The sequence below is a fragment of the Saccopteryx bilineata genome, chromosome 6 (assembly GCF_036850765.1).
Source record: "Saccopteryx bilineata isolate mSacBil1 chromosome 6, mSacBil1_pri_phased_curated, whole genome shotgun sequence".
Classification (NCBI taxonomy): domain Eukaryota; kingdom Metazoa; phylum Chordata; class Mammalia; order Chiroptera; family Emballonuridae; genus Saccopteryx; species Saccopteryx bilineata.
The window spans coordinates 49,815,722-49,832,812 of NC_089495.1; the positions used below are offsets into that span (position 1 = coordinate 49,815,722).

General features: G+C 39.1%; 1 protein-coding gene across 2 annotated transcripts in view; it reads right to left on the minus strand.

Moving 5' to 3' along the window:
* The window catches only part of UBAC2 (UBA domain containing 2), a 241,561-nt gene that overhangs the window by 58,667 nt on the left and 165,803 nt on the right, over nucleotides 1-17,091 (minus strand). For both annotated transcript variants that reach the window (XM_066236660.1, XM_066236659.1), the window contains one exon: nucleotides 1,911-2,156. In XM_066236660.1, coding sequence (XP_066092757.1) covers nucleotides 1,911-2,156 — 246 coding nt within the window. The remainder of the gene's footprint in view (nucleotides 1-1,910; nucleotides 2,157-17,091) is intronic.

Consider the following 17,091-nt stretch of genomic DNA (forward strand, 5'->3'; position numbering starts at 1 on the left):
GCAGAAGGGGATGTAATTCATCCCACTAACCCTCCTCTTGAAGGTTTCTCCCGGGAGAGTGCTACTGGGAGGAGTTGCTCCAAGGAGTTAGGTACACCAAGACGCAAGCAGCATGAGGGATGGATGCTGTGGTCTGCCATCCAGATCCCCCTCACCTGCCTCAGAACTAAGGTGCGTCATCTTCCTGCTGCTGGGGGTGCTAGCACCTCACAGTTCTCAAGCGTCATGCCTCCTGTGGATGGTGTGCCTCTGAGGAGAGCCAGCCAGCCAAGGACTGCGATCTGGACCCAGTGACTGATTGATGGAGGTTTATTTTCAGCTCCTTGTCTGAATTTGGGACAACCACCTTTTAAGCACTCTCCCAACTACACACCTCCCCATAAAATTAGGTCAGCCCTTTTTCTGTAATTGTTGTTCAGTCTAGTTCTGTCCTTCATCACCCTCCCCTCAAAGATGGTGATCCTGACAGTGTTCTTGATTAACTTCATGTGTAAAAACCTGCCTGTGGACTCCAATCTGACAAATACCACTTTTCTGCCTTGCTCATGAGCACGAGATCCATAGCTATCCGATGGAGGAACTTCTCCCAGGCATTCCAAAGGGAGCTCAGTCAATACATTTCCCCAAAATCTGCTCTCCGGATATTGGTGAAATGGTGCTGTCATCAATCCATCCCATTATCTGAGCAAGAAACCTCAGAACCATACATACTTCTTTATCTCCCTCATTGTCCTAGTTTTATTCTAGAAAATACCTTTTCCTCCTGCTAAATACAAGACTCAGTCCACCTTGGATGTAATTCTCTCACAGAACTCATCTAGCACCTTGCTTTCATCTCTCAACCCTGCAAAGTTGTCTCCATGATCTACACCCCAGCTTTGACCTGAGAGAGATGCTGTCCTCCATATTTAACTACATCACAGGTACCTCTGTGTTCCAGATTCACCTCAAATTCAAACATATCTGCAGTGAATAACCATCACTTCTTTTTTCACCTGTAGAATCAGTCCATTAATAACAGGTCTCCTTCTTCCCACCCAGATATAAACTCTGAGACCCACATTTCCAGTGGGACACCAGGAATGTCACAATTGATTTCTCTTCTTCAGACCACAGTGAGGTGTTTGTGCGCAGACCTATGTCTCACACCCAGTGAAGGCAGGAGACAGGGATATGGTAAGTGAGAAGAGCAACCTCTCTCATACCCCAGCGGGTAAAGAAGATGGAAGCAAGAAATAAATAACACAGGATCACAGACGTGCCAAAGAAAGAGCAGGTGTGAGGTTTTAGCCTGCTATACATTTAGTAACTCTTAAAAGACAAGAGTGATTTCAGATTGTTTGGATATAGCAGTTTATTGTAGACGAATGCTCAGTATTTCCTGATGACTGATGACAAGGCTAAGAAAACACAACACTTAACACAGCATTTATTTGATTTACTCATGGGTTTGTTCCCTTGAAAATTTTCTAGCCTCCATATTCTCTTCATTTTAACCAAAGAAAATCAAAAAGTTTTACATTTGCTCTTTATTCCAGAGCACATAATAATAAGCATTTTAACAGGAAGACACTGTGGCTTTTACAAGATTATAGAAACAGATATATGTCATCTTGTTAACTAGGTTGGTGTTTCTCTAAGAAATAATTCTTATCTAATAGAAGTGTAACAAGAATGTCCAGTTTGACCAAACTTTCAGATGCAGTTTATATTTATTAACCTTAAGAAAAAACAAAACAAAACCCAAGAATAGGTACCAGAGACTTACATTCTATTAGGAAACTTACCAAATATCCACATTGCAATGCACAGGAATAAAGTATAGTCTCTACACACATATAGTCACAGAGGAAACATTTACTTAGGCCACTGAGTATTTTTAAATTTAAAATACTATTATTCTAGTTTACCTGCTGCTGTCTTTGTCGCCTCGCCTGCGCAAACTGTGAAAGCATCAGCTGCCGATCAAGCAGCTCCATCCTTTGCTGCCTCTGGATGTCTACGGTGGCCCCCATCCCAATTCTGGCTTCGGTGGTGGGTTCTGAAGATGCGAAGATGGGTTCAAGCGTCCAAGAAAAGAACTTTGCCGCCCAGCTAGGGATGTACAGCACCTGATGAACTTGTAGTATTTTGCTGTTGTAGCAGATACCAGAAATCTAAAAGAAAAAAGTCCAACTGGATTGTTTACATGTAATAAAATTTTAAAGAACATATTTAACACAGAAATCAATAACCACAAAACATTTCAGATGGTATTTGTCTTCATTTTAGCAGTGTTGGGTGATAACCAAAACGCCTACCAGGTTGCTGAATACTAAGCTGTACCAATCAACAAAAAATTTAATTTACTCAGTAAACAAACTTGCTTTTATTAAGTTAGTAGAGTTAGCAAAATTCTAACCATTTACCACTCAAAGTACTGGTAAAATTTTCTAAAACAATGTTTTTCTTTTAAAAAAGCCACACAGAAGATCTGATTATCAAAACACTTTCACGCCAGCTCTGTGGTTACTCTTATTGGCATATGGCCATCAGAGACAGATATTAGCAGAAAACAACTCTGATGTTCAATGACGTGTCCTTGCCATAGAATAAATTTATCAGAAAATAAAGGCATTCTAATATTTAGTGTTTTAATACATTTTTCTAGATTTTTAAAAATCCTCGCCAATAGTCAGCAATGAACAGTTCTGTTCAGAAACAAGCCTATGTTTCATCTTTGAGATAATTTACATGACAACAGAAACCTAAAGATGGTCTATGGCTCTGTAGGTAAAAATAAATATGGCTATTCTTTGGGGAAAAAAAACAACTTTCTAATAGAATAGTTTAATGTTTTATTAATAAAATTAACTAATTAGGCAAGAATTTTTCAAGCATAAGTCATACACCAGGCACTGTTCTAGGTACTCAGATACAGCAGAAGACAAGATCAACAAGGCCCAAGTCTTACAAAGGTAACAGTGGTCAATATGGAGAACAGACAGTAAAACAAGCAAGCACTCAAAACTCCAGATGAACTCTTAAGGGAAATAAAATAAAGTGACTTGGAGCAGAGACTTTCCTCAGGTAAGTTGGTCAGGAAAGCTTCAGAAGAAGTGACAGCTGAGTGAAGATATTAGGGATAATCAGGTACCAGTGCGTTGAAGAATTGAAAGAACATTTCAGACAAAGAAAACAGCATATGCAACACAGGAATGAGTTTGAGAGTGTCAATTAGAAATCTTAGTGGAGTTAATCAAAGTTAGTCGGATACACAAATCTGGAACTCAGGGAAAAGTAATAAGAGATAAAGATTTGGGAGTCACTGGTATTAGATATTAATAGATGTCATTTAAAGCAATGGGACTAGATGACATAATGAGGGTGGGGAACTATAACAGAAGAGAGAAGGGGACATCACATTGAACCCAGGGCACACCAATATTTTGGGGATGGACAGAATAGGAGAAGCCAGTAAAGAAAACTGAGAAGGGGCTGCCAGTGAACAGAAAATAAACTAGGACAGTTGAGTATCAGTGAAGCTAAGAAAACAACGTTTTAAAACAGGAATACTAGTCATCTATGTTTAACGCAGGTTGGGGTTAAAGTTAGAGAGAAGAAAGTGAATGTTGCCTTTGGCAAAAAAAAAAAAAAAAAAAAAGACCTTATAAAACAGTTTGAGTGCAGTGGTGGGAGCAAAAGACAGTCTGGGGTAGGCTAAAGAAAGACTGGTAGGTGACTTCTGATTTCAAATCATTTCCATGCCACTTATCTCAAAAAACGGTAAAACAACAAAGAAATTGAAAACAGAAACAAACTCCAGATTTGATGAAACCAAAAAGCATCTGTAATCCTGAAGCACACTAACAAAATGTAAAATACACTGTGTAATTAGAAACCACTTAGTATGGGAAGAAGGGTAAGTCCAAATGCCAGCAAGAGGGTCCCCAGAGTAGGACAGGCTCAGGGGTTAAGGCACCAGGTACTGTGGAAGGCAGGAGTGAAGTGGAAGAGTCTTTACTAAGAAGCAATCCCAATTCCTCCTCATACTCAGCATAGCCCATATCTACCCTCTCTTCTCTACAGCAAGAAGAGGACGCTTCCAAAGGGCACGGATCATGAGGTCTGAGGAGGCAGACAGGCCCAGAGGGGAGGTCTGGGGCTCTCACAGGTGGATCCGTAGAGGTCCTCGGTGAATGTCTCAGAACATACAGAGACATGGAAGGGATACAGGGGGATGGGGACTATATTTCAAGAGAACAGCTGATTTTTTCAGAATGAATAAATATACATCCTCAGATGGAAAATACAAGAGTCCAAAGAAGGATAATAAATTAAAATTTAAATCTAGATGCAGTGTAGTACAACAAGGAAAGAAATCCTTAAAGTTATCAAAGAAAAAATTCAAACCACCTAGAAAGGTAAAACAATTAGCTATCAGCAGATAACAGAAATAACAACTATAAAATATTGATACTTAGAAAAACATCTACTATAATAAAAAATATGTAAGCCCTCATAGAGAGAATTAAAAAATTATATGAAACCCAACCATAGTAATAAATATAGGTATTACATCCATGAATAAGATGCAAATCCAGTAAGATAGCAATTTTTACCAAATCAATACATAAATTCAATATAATTAAAAATAAAATCTTAACAGGGTTTTTTTGTTGCTGTTGTTGGAACTTGAATGCCAATTCTAAAATTGATACTTAAGGCTTAACATTTAAAAAATGTAATGCTAGGAGAAAGAAGCCAGACATAAAGACTGCATACATTATGATTCTGCTTTTGTAAATGGATCAATCTGAATTACACACTGAGTGCAAAAACCATAAAGTAAAGCATGAAGGTAATGACCATATTCAGGAGAGCAGTCACAGGAAGGACAGGCTTTTGGGGGCTGGCAGTGTTTGACATGCATGGGGTTATACGGTGTGTTCACTTTACAGTGATTAGTTTGGCTTGATGACATTTGCAGTTTTGTGAGCATTTTGGTATGCATTATATAGTCCAAAAAAAGATTTAAGCCTGATCTGTGGTAACACAATAGATAAAAGTGTTCACCTGGAATGCTGAGGTCGTTGGTTTGAAACCCCAGGCTTGCGCGGTCAAAGAACATATGAAAAGCAACTAGTATGAGTTGATGCTTCCTGCTCCTCCCAATGCTTTCTGTCTCTCTCCCTCCTCTCTCTAAAACCAATAAAATAAAATCTTCCAGAAGAAAAGAAAAAGAATTAAAATAAAGAATAAAGGATCTAGGATAGTCAAGGTAATTTTAAAGGAGCATAATAGGCCGATCAGATTTCAAAAAGCACTATAAAGTTGGAATACTTAAAATAGAATGGGCTTTCTGTAGATCCACTCAAATAGACCTAAAGAGCAAGAGCACAGAAGCAAACTCCTGAGTACAAATCAACTTGGTACACAGCAGAAATCAGTAAATTCATGGGAAAAGGACACACAAGCTATACATAAGAATAAAGACAAAACAAGGTCCTCCTTCCTGACACCATACTTATAAACTCCGAATGGATTAGAAACACAAATATAATTTACAAAACTGTAAATGTTTCTGCACAAAATACAGAAGGAACATCTTTTTGGCAATGAAATGTGAAAGGATTTTTAAATAAAACACATAAAGCACAAACTTTAAAAGAAAACGTGCATTTATTTACTTTAAAATTTAAAAGCTAAATATGTCCATAATTACCATAAATGGAGTGAAAAGACAAGTTAGAGTATGGGTAAAAGTACTTAGAATTCATGTAGTCAACAAAAGTAGTATTCAGAACATATAAAGAAACTATTAAAAAAACAAAAAGAAACTATAAATGTATGATAAAGAGATAATCAACCCAATTTAAAAAGCAGATGAAATGGCAATTACAGTAGAAGAAATTCAAATGGTCAAGAAATACTCGAAAAGATGTGTATCCTCAACTGTTTTTACTGAAATGCAATATAAAATTAATAATGTTAAATATACCAACAATTGGCAAATATTGAAAAAGCTGGTATTGCATCAAGTTTTGGTGAGGATGAGGAGCCCTGAGAACTCCCACGCATCCCGGGGAAAGTACAATGGCACAGCCACTCTGGAGAGTAACCCGGAACACAGCCGGCCCTCTGTGTCTGAGGGGGACTGGTTCCAGGACGCCGCAGACACCAAACTCTGAGAAGATTCCAGTCCCTCATAAAAAATGGTGCAGGATTTCCATATATTTGCAGTTAGCCTACAGTGGGTATGCCTACCCATCATTTCATTTATATAGATTCAGTGTAGTTCTCAACACATGGCAAATTCAAGTTTTAATTTTCAGAACATCCTGGAATTCTTTTCTCTCTCTCTCTCTCTTTTTCCATATTTTTGATCCATGACTGGGTGAAACTGGATGGAAATCCATGGATAGAGGATACAGAGTGTCGACTGTACCTAGTAGATCTCAACTATGCTTTAAGGAACACTCAACTGCAATGCTGTATGTAACTGCTAAGTAAAAGAATGTATCCCCAGTAGAGAGACTACTAAAGAGTAGTTTATTCATCTAACAGAAGACTAGACAATAGTTAAACTCAATGTACATGTATTAATAAGTTTTTTTAAAAGGTATTATACTTGGCTTTCATCTTTTTGCAAAATTTCAAAACATCAAACCTAGTACAGTGGTACCTTGAGATACAAGTTTAATTCGTTCTGTAACTGAGCTCGTAAGTCAGTCAACTCATGTATCAAACAAATTTTTCGCATTTAAAATAACTGAAATAGAGTTAATCTGTTCCAACCCTGTGAAACATCCCCAAACCATCCTAAATTATGAAAAAAGACATTTTTAATTAAGAAACACACATGTATACTTTACCAATGCATAACAAAATATATGAAATAAAAAAGTGTTCTTTAGTACTGTATTCTTACCTTGGAGACAGATGAGTGCGGCTAACGGAGGTGAATGGCGGAGGAGGAGGGAGGGAGGAAGGGATACAGGCACAGTAGACACATAAACTAAAACTGCACTTTCTTAACACTAAATGTAAACTAAAACTGCATTTTCTTTACTTCAAACAAAACTAAAACTGCACTTTCTTTACTTAAAATGAAACCACAAAAACTTAATTGTAAAAAAAATGCACTTTCTTAACTTTAAACTTAATCTAAGCTTAACATTATATATTTTTCATTTAATCATCACCTGTTTTTGCCTTTTTGGCTGCACTTTCAGCACTTTCACTTGCAGGACTTTTGAATAAAAATCTATCCAGCCTGACCTGCGGTGGCGCAGTGGATAAAGCGTCGACCTGAAATGCTGAGGTCGCCGGTTCAAAACCCTGGACTTGCCTGGTCAAGGCACATATGGGAGTTGATGCTTCCCACTCCTCCCTTCTCTCTCTCTCTCTCTCTCTCTCTCTCTCTCTCTCTCTCTCTCTCTCCTGTCTAAAATGAATAAATCAGGTCTTTAAAAAAATTTTTTAAAAAATCTATCCAAAAAGGTTTGCTTTTGCCTGCCTTTTAAAATGTTACGGAAATGTGACAAACAAGTGTCATTAAAAAGTGCTGAAGCATGACCAGTTGAAACTTTTTCTGGGTGTTTCTTTTCAATGAAACTTGAAAGCTTCTTCCACATTGCCAGCATGTTTTTAATTTATTTCACTTGTAGAAATCACTTCCTCCAACTCTACCTCCTCCTCACCACTAATCTCTTGCAGAAGCTCCATATGTTGAATCATGTGTAGCTCCTTCAACTCCTCAGTTGAGAGTTACTCCTCATGTTCCTCGACGAGCTCGTTTAAGTCACCCTCATCTACCGCCAGACCCATCGACTTTCCAAGGGACACAATCTCCTCCATCGCTTCTACCTCAGTCTCAGTCTCTGGTTTGAATCCTTTGAAGTCCCTGTCTGCAACAACATCAGGCCATAACTTTTTCCATGCCGAGTGCAGGGTTCTTCTTGTAACCTCTTGCCATGCCAAGTCAATAATGTGTAAACATATCACGATGTTGTAGTGATTTTTCCAAAACTCTTGAACGGTTAGAATTGTATTCTCAGTCACCTCAAAGCAGCGGTGGAACAAGTGCTTTGTGTAAAGCTTTTTAAAGTTGGAAATGACCTGCTGATCCATAGGTTGCAAGACGGAAGTCGTGTTGGGTGGGAGGTAGAGGACTTTCACGAATTTGAACTCATCGAGAATGTCATCTTCAAGACAAGGTGGGTGGGCTGGAGCATTTTCAAGGATTAGTAATGCTTTCATTGGGAGTTTATTTTCTTGAAGATATTTCTTCACTGCAGGACCAAAGATGAGATTTACCCATTCAATAAAAAACTGTTGCGTAACCTATGCCCTAGCATTGGCACGCCACATAACCTGCAGCTTTTCTTTAAGAATATTGTGAGTCTTAAAGGCTCGAGGATTTTCAGAACAATACACTAGCAGTGGCTTTACTTTATAGTCACCGCTACCATTTGCACACAATGCAAGGGTCAGATGGTCCTTCATGGGTTTATGGCCTGGCAACTTCTTCTCCTCTGTGGTGATGAAAGTCCTCCGGGGCATTTTTTTCCAAAACAATCCTGTTTCGTCACAGTTGAACACTTGTAGGGGGATGTAGCCTTCCTTTGCGATAAGTGCAGTAAAACATGCAATATACTCCTCAGCTGTCTTAACATCAGCACTCGCAGCTTCACCATGCCTCACCACAGAGTGGATGCCAGATCTCTTCTTGAAATTTTCAAACCAGCCGTGACTTGCCTTAAAGGCATCTTCTGCTGCCTCTTTTGAGGTCCATGGTTCTTTCTTCTTCAAGTCACTGTAAATAATACGTGCCTTTTCCAATATTACAGTCTCCGTCACTGTATCTCCTGCCAGCTCTTTCTCTTTCACCCACACCAGTAGAAGCTTCTCCATTTCTTTATGGATATTTGTCCTTAATTGGGACAGAATTATAGTACCTTTTGCTGGATTTGCGCTTTTGATGTCATCCTTTTGTTTAAGGATGGTATAAATTGTAGATGTATTGTGGTCGTACAGCCTTGCCAGTTCAATCATTATTATACCACGCTCATGTTTTTCTATTATTTCTTGCTTTACTTCTGTCGACATCATTCTCTTCTTTTCACTGTCCTTTACACTCACTTTCTTCAGCCCCATGATAGCACAAAAAAAAAAAGTTAGTAAAAAATGCAAAAATGATGCAAGAACGAGTACAGCGCATGACATTCGACTTGATTCTGTGGGTAACACGAGAAAGAACGAGATGCTGGTGTTGTGCTGCTGATACTGGTCCTGTGCGCCAACATGCCAACTAGGGGCAGCTTCCCGAATCATGACTCGTATCTCGGAATTTCGCTCACATCCTGAACAAAAATATGGACCGAGTCGCAGCTCGTATCTTAAAAAGTATGTTGGTCTGCTCGTATCTCAAGGCACCACTGTATTTACTGTTTGTGAACACGGACTTAAATATTAAGTACAGAACAATGGAGAGTGGTTTTTTTACAGCAGGATAATGGGGGAGACAGAAGGGGAAGTGTGTTTAGGGTGAGACTATCTGTAATAAATATACCTTTTATAAAAGAGATGAAGTATATACGGCAAAAAGTATAAAATGAGTTGGAAGTGAGGAAGTTGAAATTTCTTTTCTGGCCTGACTAGGCTGTGGCACAGTGAATAGAGCATTGGCCTGGGATGCTGAGGACCCAGGTTCAAAACCCCAAGGTCACTGGCTTGCACACAGGCTCACCAGCTTGAGTGTGGGGTCACTGGCTTAAGCCTAAGGTCATTGGCTTAAGCAAGGGGTCACTGGTTCTGCTGGAGGACCCCCCACCCCACCCCCGTCAAGGCACATTCAAGAAAGCAATCAATTAACAACTAAGGTGCCGCAGCTGTGAGTTGATGCTTTTCATCTCTTTCCCTTCCCGTCTGTCTGTTCCTCTCTCCCCTGCCTACTAAAAAATAATTTCCTTTTCTGAAGATCAGGATAGGCAGTAAAGCAGAAAATGGGGCTGCAAAACAGCAGTTACGTGATTTAGCGCTAGGCAGCAAAATGCTGCTATAAAGATAATAAAAATAAAAAAAGATGAGTACATCAGAACTGTGAGATTTTAATTAAGTAAAAATTTTACAATTTCATTTTAGTCTCAAAGTATGTATCTAAGTATGACTGAATTTGTCTATTTCTCCCTTTAGGTCTGTTTAACTTCACGTATTTGGGAACTATTCGTGTATTTGGAAGCTATTAACATAAGTACATTTATAATTGACCCTTTTATCATAACAAAATCTGTTTTTAGTAATACTCATTTGGAAATCTACTCTCTGATATTAATACGGCCATTTAAGCTGTTTCCATGATATCTTTCTTCATGCTTTTATTTTCAACCCTTTTTCTGTCTGTGCTTAAAGTGTGTCTTATAGATGCTATATAGCAGTTTCTTGCTTTTAAATCCAGTCTTACAATCTCTGCCTTTTTTTTTTTTTTTTTTTTTTTTTTTTATTTTTCCAAAGCTGGAAACGGGGAGAGACAGTCAGACAGACTCCTGCATGCGCCCGACCGGGATCCATCCGGCACGCCCACCAGGGGGCGATGCTCTGCCTCTCCGGGGCGTCGCTCTGTCATGACTAGAGCCACTCTAGCGCCCGGGGCAGAGGTCAAGGAGCCATCCCCAGCGCCCGGGCCATCTTTGCTCCAGTGGAGCCTCGCTGCGGGAGGGGAGGAGAGAGACAGAGAGGAAGGAGAGGGGGAGGGGTGGAGAAGCAGATGGGCGCTTCTCCTGTGTGCTCTGGCTGGGAATCGAACCCAGGACCCCTGCACGCCAGGCCGATGCTCTACCCTGTACCAACTGGCCAGGGCCACAATCTCTGCCTTTGATTGAAGTTATTAGCTATTTACACGTAAAGTACTTCTTACCTTGATATAGTTGGTTTTGCTATTTGGTTTCTATTTGTCATATCTATTTTTGTGCTTTGTTCCTCCTCTCCTACTTTAAAGTTTTAGAGTTAAAAAAATGTTTCAATATCTCATGGCATTTTTTTCTTGTGTTTGCTTTAGGGATTACAACATGCATCTTTAGTTTATCACAATGTGCTTAGAGAGTTGATACTGAATCATTTCAAGTAAAATATAGGACACTGGCAAGAGTATAATTCCATTTAACATCACCCTCATCCACTGTGCTACTTTTCTGTCCTATATATACCTACTAAATCCGTAAATAAAATGCTATTTTTACAATCATGTCTTTAAAGAAATTAGAAAAAAACTAATAAAAAGACATAATTATTGCACGTACTTAAAGAGATCACAATTTAGTAGAGGTTTTTATTGGGGGGTGGTGGGAAAAAGTTATAGATTCCATCAATAAACTGATGAATGTTTAAGAGTGTCACTTTCCATGTCTACCTCTGCTCCCACCGTCATGTATTTACTTACAACAGGCAGATCAATTTTAGTCAGATATCCTATATAGAATTAGAGTATCCTATCCAGGAATAAACAAATAACACTACTGCAAACTCTGGCAAGGATAAAAGAGGGCTTTTGTGCTCATTTGTGTAAATTTCTATCCTAAATGATGCCTCCTATTTGAATGTACATTCTGGAAGGGGAAGAATTTTGGTTGGTTTTGATCAATGTTCGGCCTCTGTACCTAGAAGAGCACCTGGCACATATTAACTACCCTGCAAGTATTTGCTGGGAGAAAAGGTAAATGAGTAAATGCTCCACAAAGATCAATGTTATCTTAGATTTTTTTTAAAGAAAATGAGAAAGTTTCTGGTAGATGCTTTTCTGATCCTAAATTCATATTTTCCCATTGCCAGTAGACACACTTTTTTGATCCTAATTTCATATTTTCCCGTATGACAAAAAGATAGAGCTCAGCTGTCCATGCCTCTGGTACCCCAGCATGACTTCAAGTTGTCAAATAAATACACTGCTGTTGTAAAATGTTTTAGGTATTCACAAAGGATTAAAATATAAAGAGATTAAAGAGTTTAGCTTTCTATTAATATCTGATAATCACACCACCCTCTTCTATGAGAAGATGGGATAAAAATAAGTGTTCCTGTTATACCTCAATACTACCAAAGCTTAGAAAAAATATACTACCTTACAGTTAGTTACACATTAGTTTTAACTAATTTCTCATAAACCCTCTCATAGTGGAAGTTCTGAATGAGAGTTTTCTTGAAACCCAAAGTTTGTGAAAAAAAAGAGGCTTTGAATATAGACCACCTGCTCAGATTTGCATGTCACGCCAAAAGAAGCTCTAAAGAAGGGGGTCGGCAGGCGTTCAGTGCCAGGAAGCCCAAGGTCAAGCTGAGAGGCCCAATGACAAGGGAAGCAGTGGTAGCAATGGTCTTGGCCAGGCCTGCAGTCAGGTTCACAATGACGAGGCAGTGAAAAGGAACAAGTGGGTTATCTGGGAAGGCCAGCACACCCTGCAGTCAGAACATCCAGCAGCGGAGATCAGGAATCCCCTCTAGGAAAATGGAGCCAGAGGTCAAGCAACCAGAACCAGCAAGAGTTCTGGGCCATGTACAGTTGAAAGCCTAGACCAAAATGCCAGGTTGCAGCTCTGTATTAGAGCTAGAGCTCCCCATAAGCCACCAGTAGAAGCTATTACCTCATAAATCTCACTGAGGATGTAAAAAAACAAGAAATTGTTTTCTTTTAGGCCTTTAATAAAGATGGACATTGATTACACACTTATTCCAATTTTTCAAATTACTAGTCCTTTTAGAAAGGGAATCATGAAATAATCCTCATCAGGCAAATAAAGAATTTAATTTCCTGGGTAGAAAACATGTGAAGAACTCTGGATTATAAAGAGCAAACTTCACTGCTCTCATCTTGTTTATTAGAAGCATGAAACCACAGCATGCAAAGGTAAGAAACCATGACCTGGCAATGACTCCAGGTGTTTGCTGATTTCTTTCTCCAGCCAACTGTGGCTGGAACAAAAAAGCCCACATAGCAAACTGCACTGACAGGGTCCTTGTGATTCACTGTTTCAACATTCAAGAAACCTATCATCTAATGGCATATTAAGACAAACACAAGGGGCTACTTTCACAAGGGGCAAAGTATTGCTTTTGCAAAACAGGGATGAGCCCAGGGAATAAATATTCCCTTACAACTTGACCCTTTTATACAGACTTCATTTGCACTTAAGTCCTGAGGAACCCAGACCCACTGAGCCCTCATTTGTTCATTCAACACATATTCTGAAAATCTGTTATGTGCCGGGTTGTGTTCTCAACACTGGGATACAGCAAGAGCAAAACAAAGACAATCTCTGCTCTTAAGGACCTTACATTTTCCTGTTCATGTTTCTTCATTGGGAATCTATAGAAAGAAGGAAGGGACTTTGGGAATTACTTATTTTATTACCCAAAGAATATGTATGCAAAGTAGGAATGCCTGCAGTTTTGTCTGCCATTTGTGATTATGAAATGATTCCTTTCATGGCAGACAGAATCATATGGTTTTAGCACTTACTGAAAGAGTTTTGCTATCTTGTTCTTTGTCAAGTTCAAAAGTGACTCAGATGAACATCCTATAACTCTCATCTCTTAGTATCATTTTTAAGTATCCAATTAAAACACTAGATATCATTCTGGTTCTTGGGAAGCTCAGTTGGAATAGGGACAGAATTAATTGGACTAATTGAAGACTATTTGTTTCTAACAAATTGTCAAAGAAAGCTGGCCTGAGCTTTTCTTTTTGAAGAATTGTGCATCAGGAGGATTTGGTAAACTACATAAGGCAGAAAACTACAAATAACAGTGGCTTAAATCCAAAGAAGTTACTCCATCATGTTAAAAAAAGCGTCCACCATCTTAACTGCATTTCATGCAGTAGGGAGAAGGAAATAAGGAAAGATAAATATATAAAAGGCTACTTTAAGGAGCCTTCAGAAGTCCCACCAATATGTAAGTTTACACCTCACTGGCCAAGATGCCATGATTTAGTGTGATGACTACACCCAGATACTAAGAAAACTGGGGAAAAGTTGAAGGTTCTATTTCTAAGAAAAAACACAATGGGAGATAACTATTCTCTACCGCATGGATAAAGCCTTAATCAAGTGCTTAAATGTAAATATTTTTTAACATATCTTTTAACAAAAAGACCATCTCCCTTAACAATTACATCCACTTTCATAAGCTTACTCAACAAACTAAAAATTAAGGAGAAATAGGCTTATGTTGCAGCTTGTTTCTTACATTAGACTAAAATAATAAACTAAAAATGAATGTGAGGATCTAAAACAACTCAAGCATTTATAGATATCGATTCAGTGGAGAAAGATAATGCTTTCTGAGATAGCAACAAGGCAAGGATGTCCATTCACCATGTTTATTTAATACTGTACCAGAGGTCTTGCCTAGTGTGGTAAGGTAAGAAAAATATTTATAAAAGGTATCGATTAGAAAGGAAGGCGTAAACATGTAAACAAAATATTTCCTGATGACATAATCATGTATGTAGAAAAAGCTTAAGGAATTCACAGAAAAGCTACCAGAAATAATAAATTTAGCAAATTGCAACTATTTAACAATATACAGAAATCTGGAGGTGGGAAAGGATAAAAACAACAATATACAGGAGATGACGTCAGAGTAATGGCGCGGTAGGAAGCGATACCGATAAATCTCCCCCAAAACTCAACAAGATCTTCAACCAGAAAAAGAAAAACCTATCCTTGGAGCCTCCAGATGTTTCACAATACACCTGAAGGTATGGTCGAGCGAAAAATTGGCCAAATATATAATCAAACCCCGAAGGAAATAGGGAGTAAGAAATGCTCTGCCTTCCTCACTAACCAAAACAGGGCGGCTTTCACTGGGAACTGAGAATACAGAAACTAAGCGGGCAAAGGGGGTGAATAGATCCAGGCCGAGGCACAAACGGCCGAAACAGGCTGTGGCACGGAGATCCAAGCCAAGGAAAAACTATGCCTGTGGCAACCCAGTCAATACAAACTAGCACTCGTGCCAAACCCAGACAAAGAAAGACAAGTGGGGCAGCCATTTTCCCCGATCTCCTGGTCGGTGCGCGCAGATAGTGGGCGAGAGATTCCTCCGAGTGCCTCAGCAGTGGGTGCTCGTGTTACCCCACAGAGAGGCAGAGTCAGAGGCCTTTGTGTGGGCCGAAAGCGGAATCTCCGGGCCGCCCCAGCACCCTGAAAAAGCTGCACACGGGGAGGGAGCGACAGCCAATTCCAATGCTGCAACTTTTCCGTGCAGGCGGGGGTTTCACTCAGAGGGTGAGGCAGCCGGCCTGATATCCTGGTGTGTGCACAGATAGTGAGCGAGAGTTTCCTCCAAGCGCCACAAGAGTGGGCGCCTGCCCGTGTTACCGGACAGAGTGGAAGAGTCAGAGGTCTTTGAGTGGGTGGAAGTCCCGCCTGATTATGCTAGCAGCTCTGACTGACTGAGCCTTACCCAGAGCCCTGTGCTGAGTGGGAATAGAGTGGGGAGTTGCCAGCTCTTTGAGCCTCTTACTATCCAGGCAGAGGTAGCAGCAACCCCATAGCTGGATTATCAGGCTACTAATTGAGGAAGGAAAGACTAGGAGAAAGGCTCCAGGAACACGGACTCTCTCACTGTCGGAGCCTATAAATGCTAATGAGCCTCGACTGCCAACGAGACTGAAGGACAATACATGACATCGCCATAGAGACTTACCAACTGCAAACCTCTACCTGAGCGTGCCAAAGGGGCAGAACACGGGGTACAGAGTCACCAACCAAAAGAGGGAGAGAAAAGAAAAAGCAAGAAGATAACCTCTCAAAATCAAGAATAATCCGCAGACTTTATAACCTATCCCATTTTATTATATTTGTTCGTTTGTTTCTCCTATCTTCATTCTTGATTTTTTTTTTTGTTTCCTCCTCCAATTTGGTCGTTCAACTCTCTGCTGGTCTTACTCTCTCCTCTCCTTGAACTACACTACCCATAAGTGTTACATCTCCCATTATCTTTTCTTTCCTCTTCCTTTCTCTCTATGAGGGTTGCACTCCAAAACCCTTAACTCTCTCTCCTCTTTTTTCTTTTTTCATCTTTTAGTGGTTCCCTCTTTTTTTTCTCTCTCTCTTTCTTTTCTCCTTCTATATTAGTTTTTTCCTTTTTCCTTTACATCTCCTCTCAGTCAAACCTCAAAAACGAACAAATTATCTTATCTGGGACTCAAACTTATGTTTGTGGCATTTTGGGGGTTTTTTACTTCACCTTTTTAACTCACTAGCAGTGCTCCCATCCCTGGCTCTCCCTTTTATCTAGTTCTTGTTCCACTAAATACAATAGTAATTTTTTAATTTGTCCCCCCATTTTCCTGTTTCCCTCTTATTCCTCTCATCATAACTCTTAGTCAACCAACACCTAAAAGCAAATCATTTTATTCTTGACAGAAATTTTTTTCTTATTTGCTTTTTGTGGGTCCATACCCCTTTTTTTCCCCTTTATTACTTCTCCCCAATTCAGGCACTCCATTACAGGCATTGTTTGTTCTATTTAGTACAATATAATTCACAATTCACCACAAGATTTTCTCAAGAAAGAGGGGAGAGGAGAGGAGAGGAAAAAAAGGAGGGGGGGAATAATTTCCTTTTTTTTAAAATTTTATTTTATTTTACTTTTCTTTAATTATTAATTAAAAAAACAACTTTCGATTTTCTATTTTTATTTTTTTTAACTTTTTATTCTTTATTAAATTTCATTAATACTATCAACAAAACCACCCTCAGATGCCATTAAGGAAGAGAAAATCGAATATCATGGATAGAAAAGCAAGAGAGGTAACACAGATAGATGAGGAAAAATCTACGGAGAAAAAAATTTAATATTTTGGAAACCTTGGAGTTAAACAACAGAGAATTTAAAATAGAAATCCTAAAAATACTCAGAGATATACAAGAAAACACAGAAAGGCAATTTAGGGAGCTCAGAAAACAACTCAATGAACACAAAAAATATATTTCCAAGTAAATTGAAACTATAAAAACAAATCAAACAGAGATGAAAAACTCAATTCACAAGCTGAAAAACGAGGTAACAAGCTTAGCTAATAGAACAGGCCAGATAGAAGAGAGGATTAGT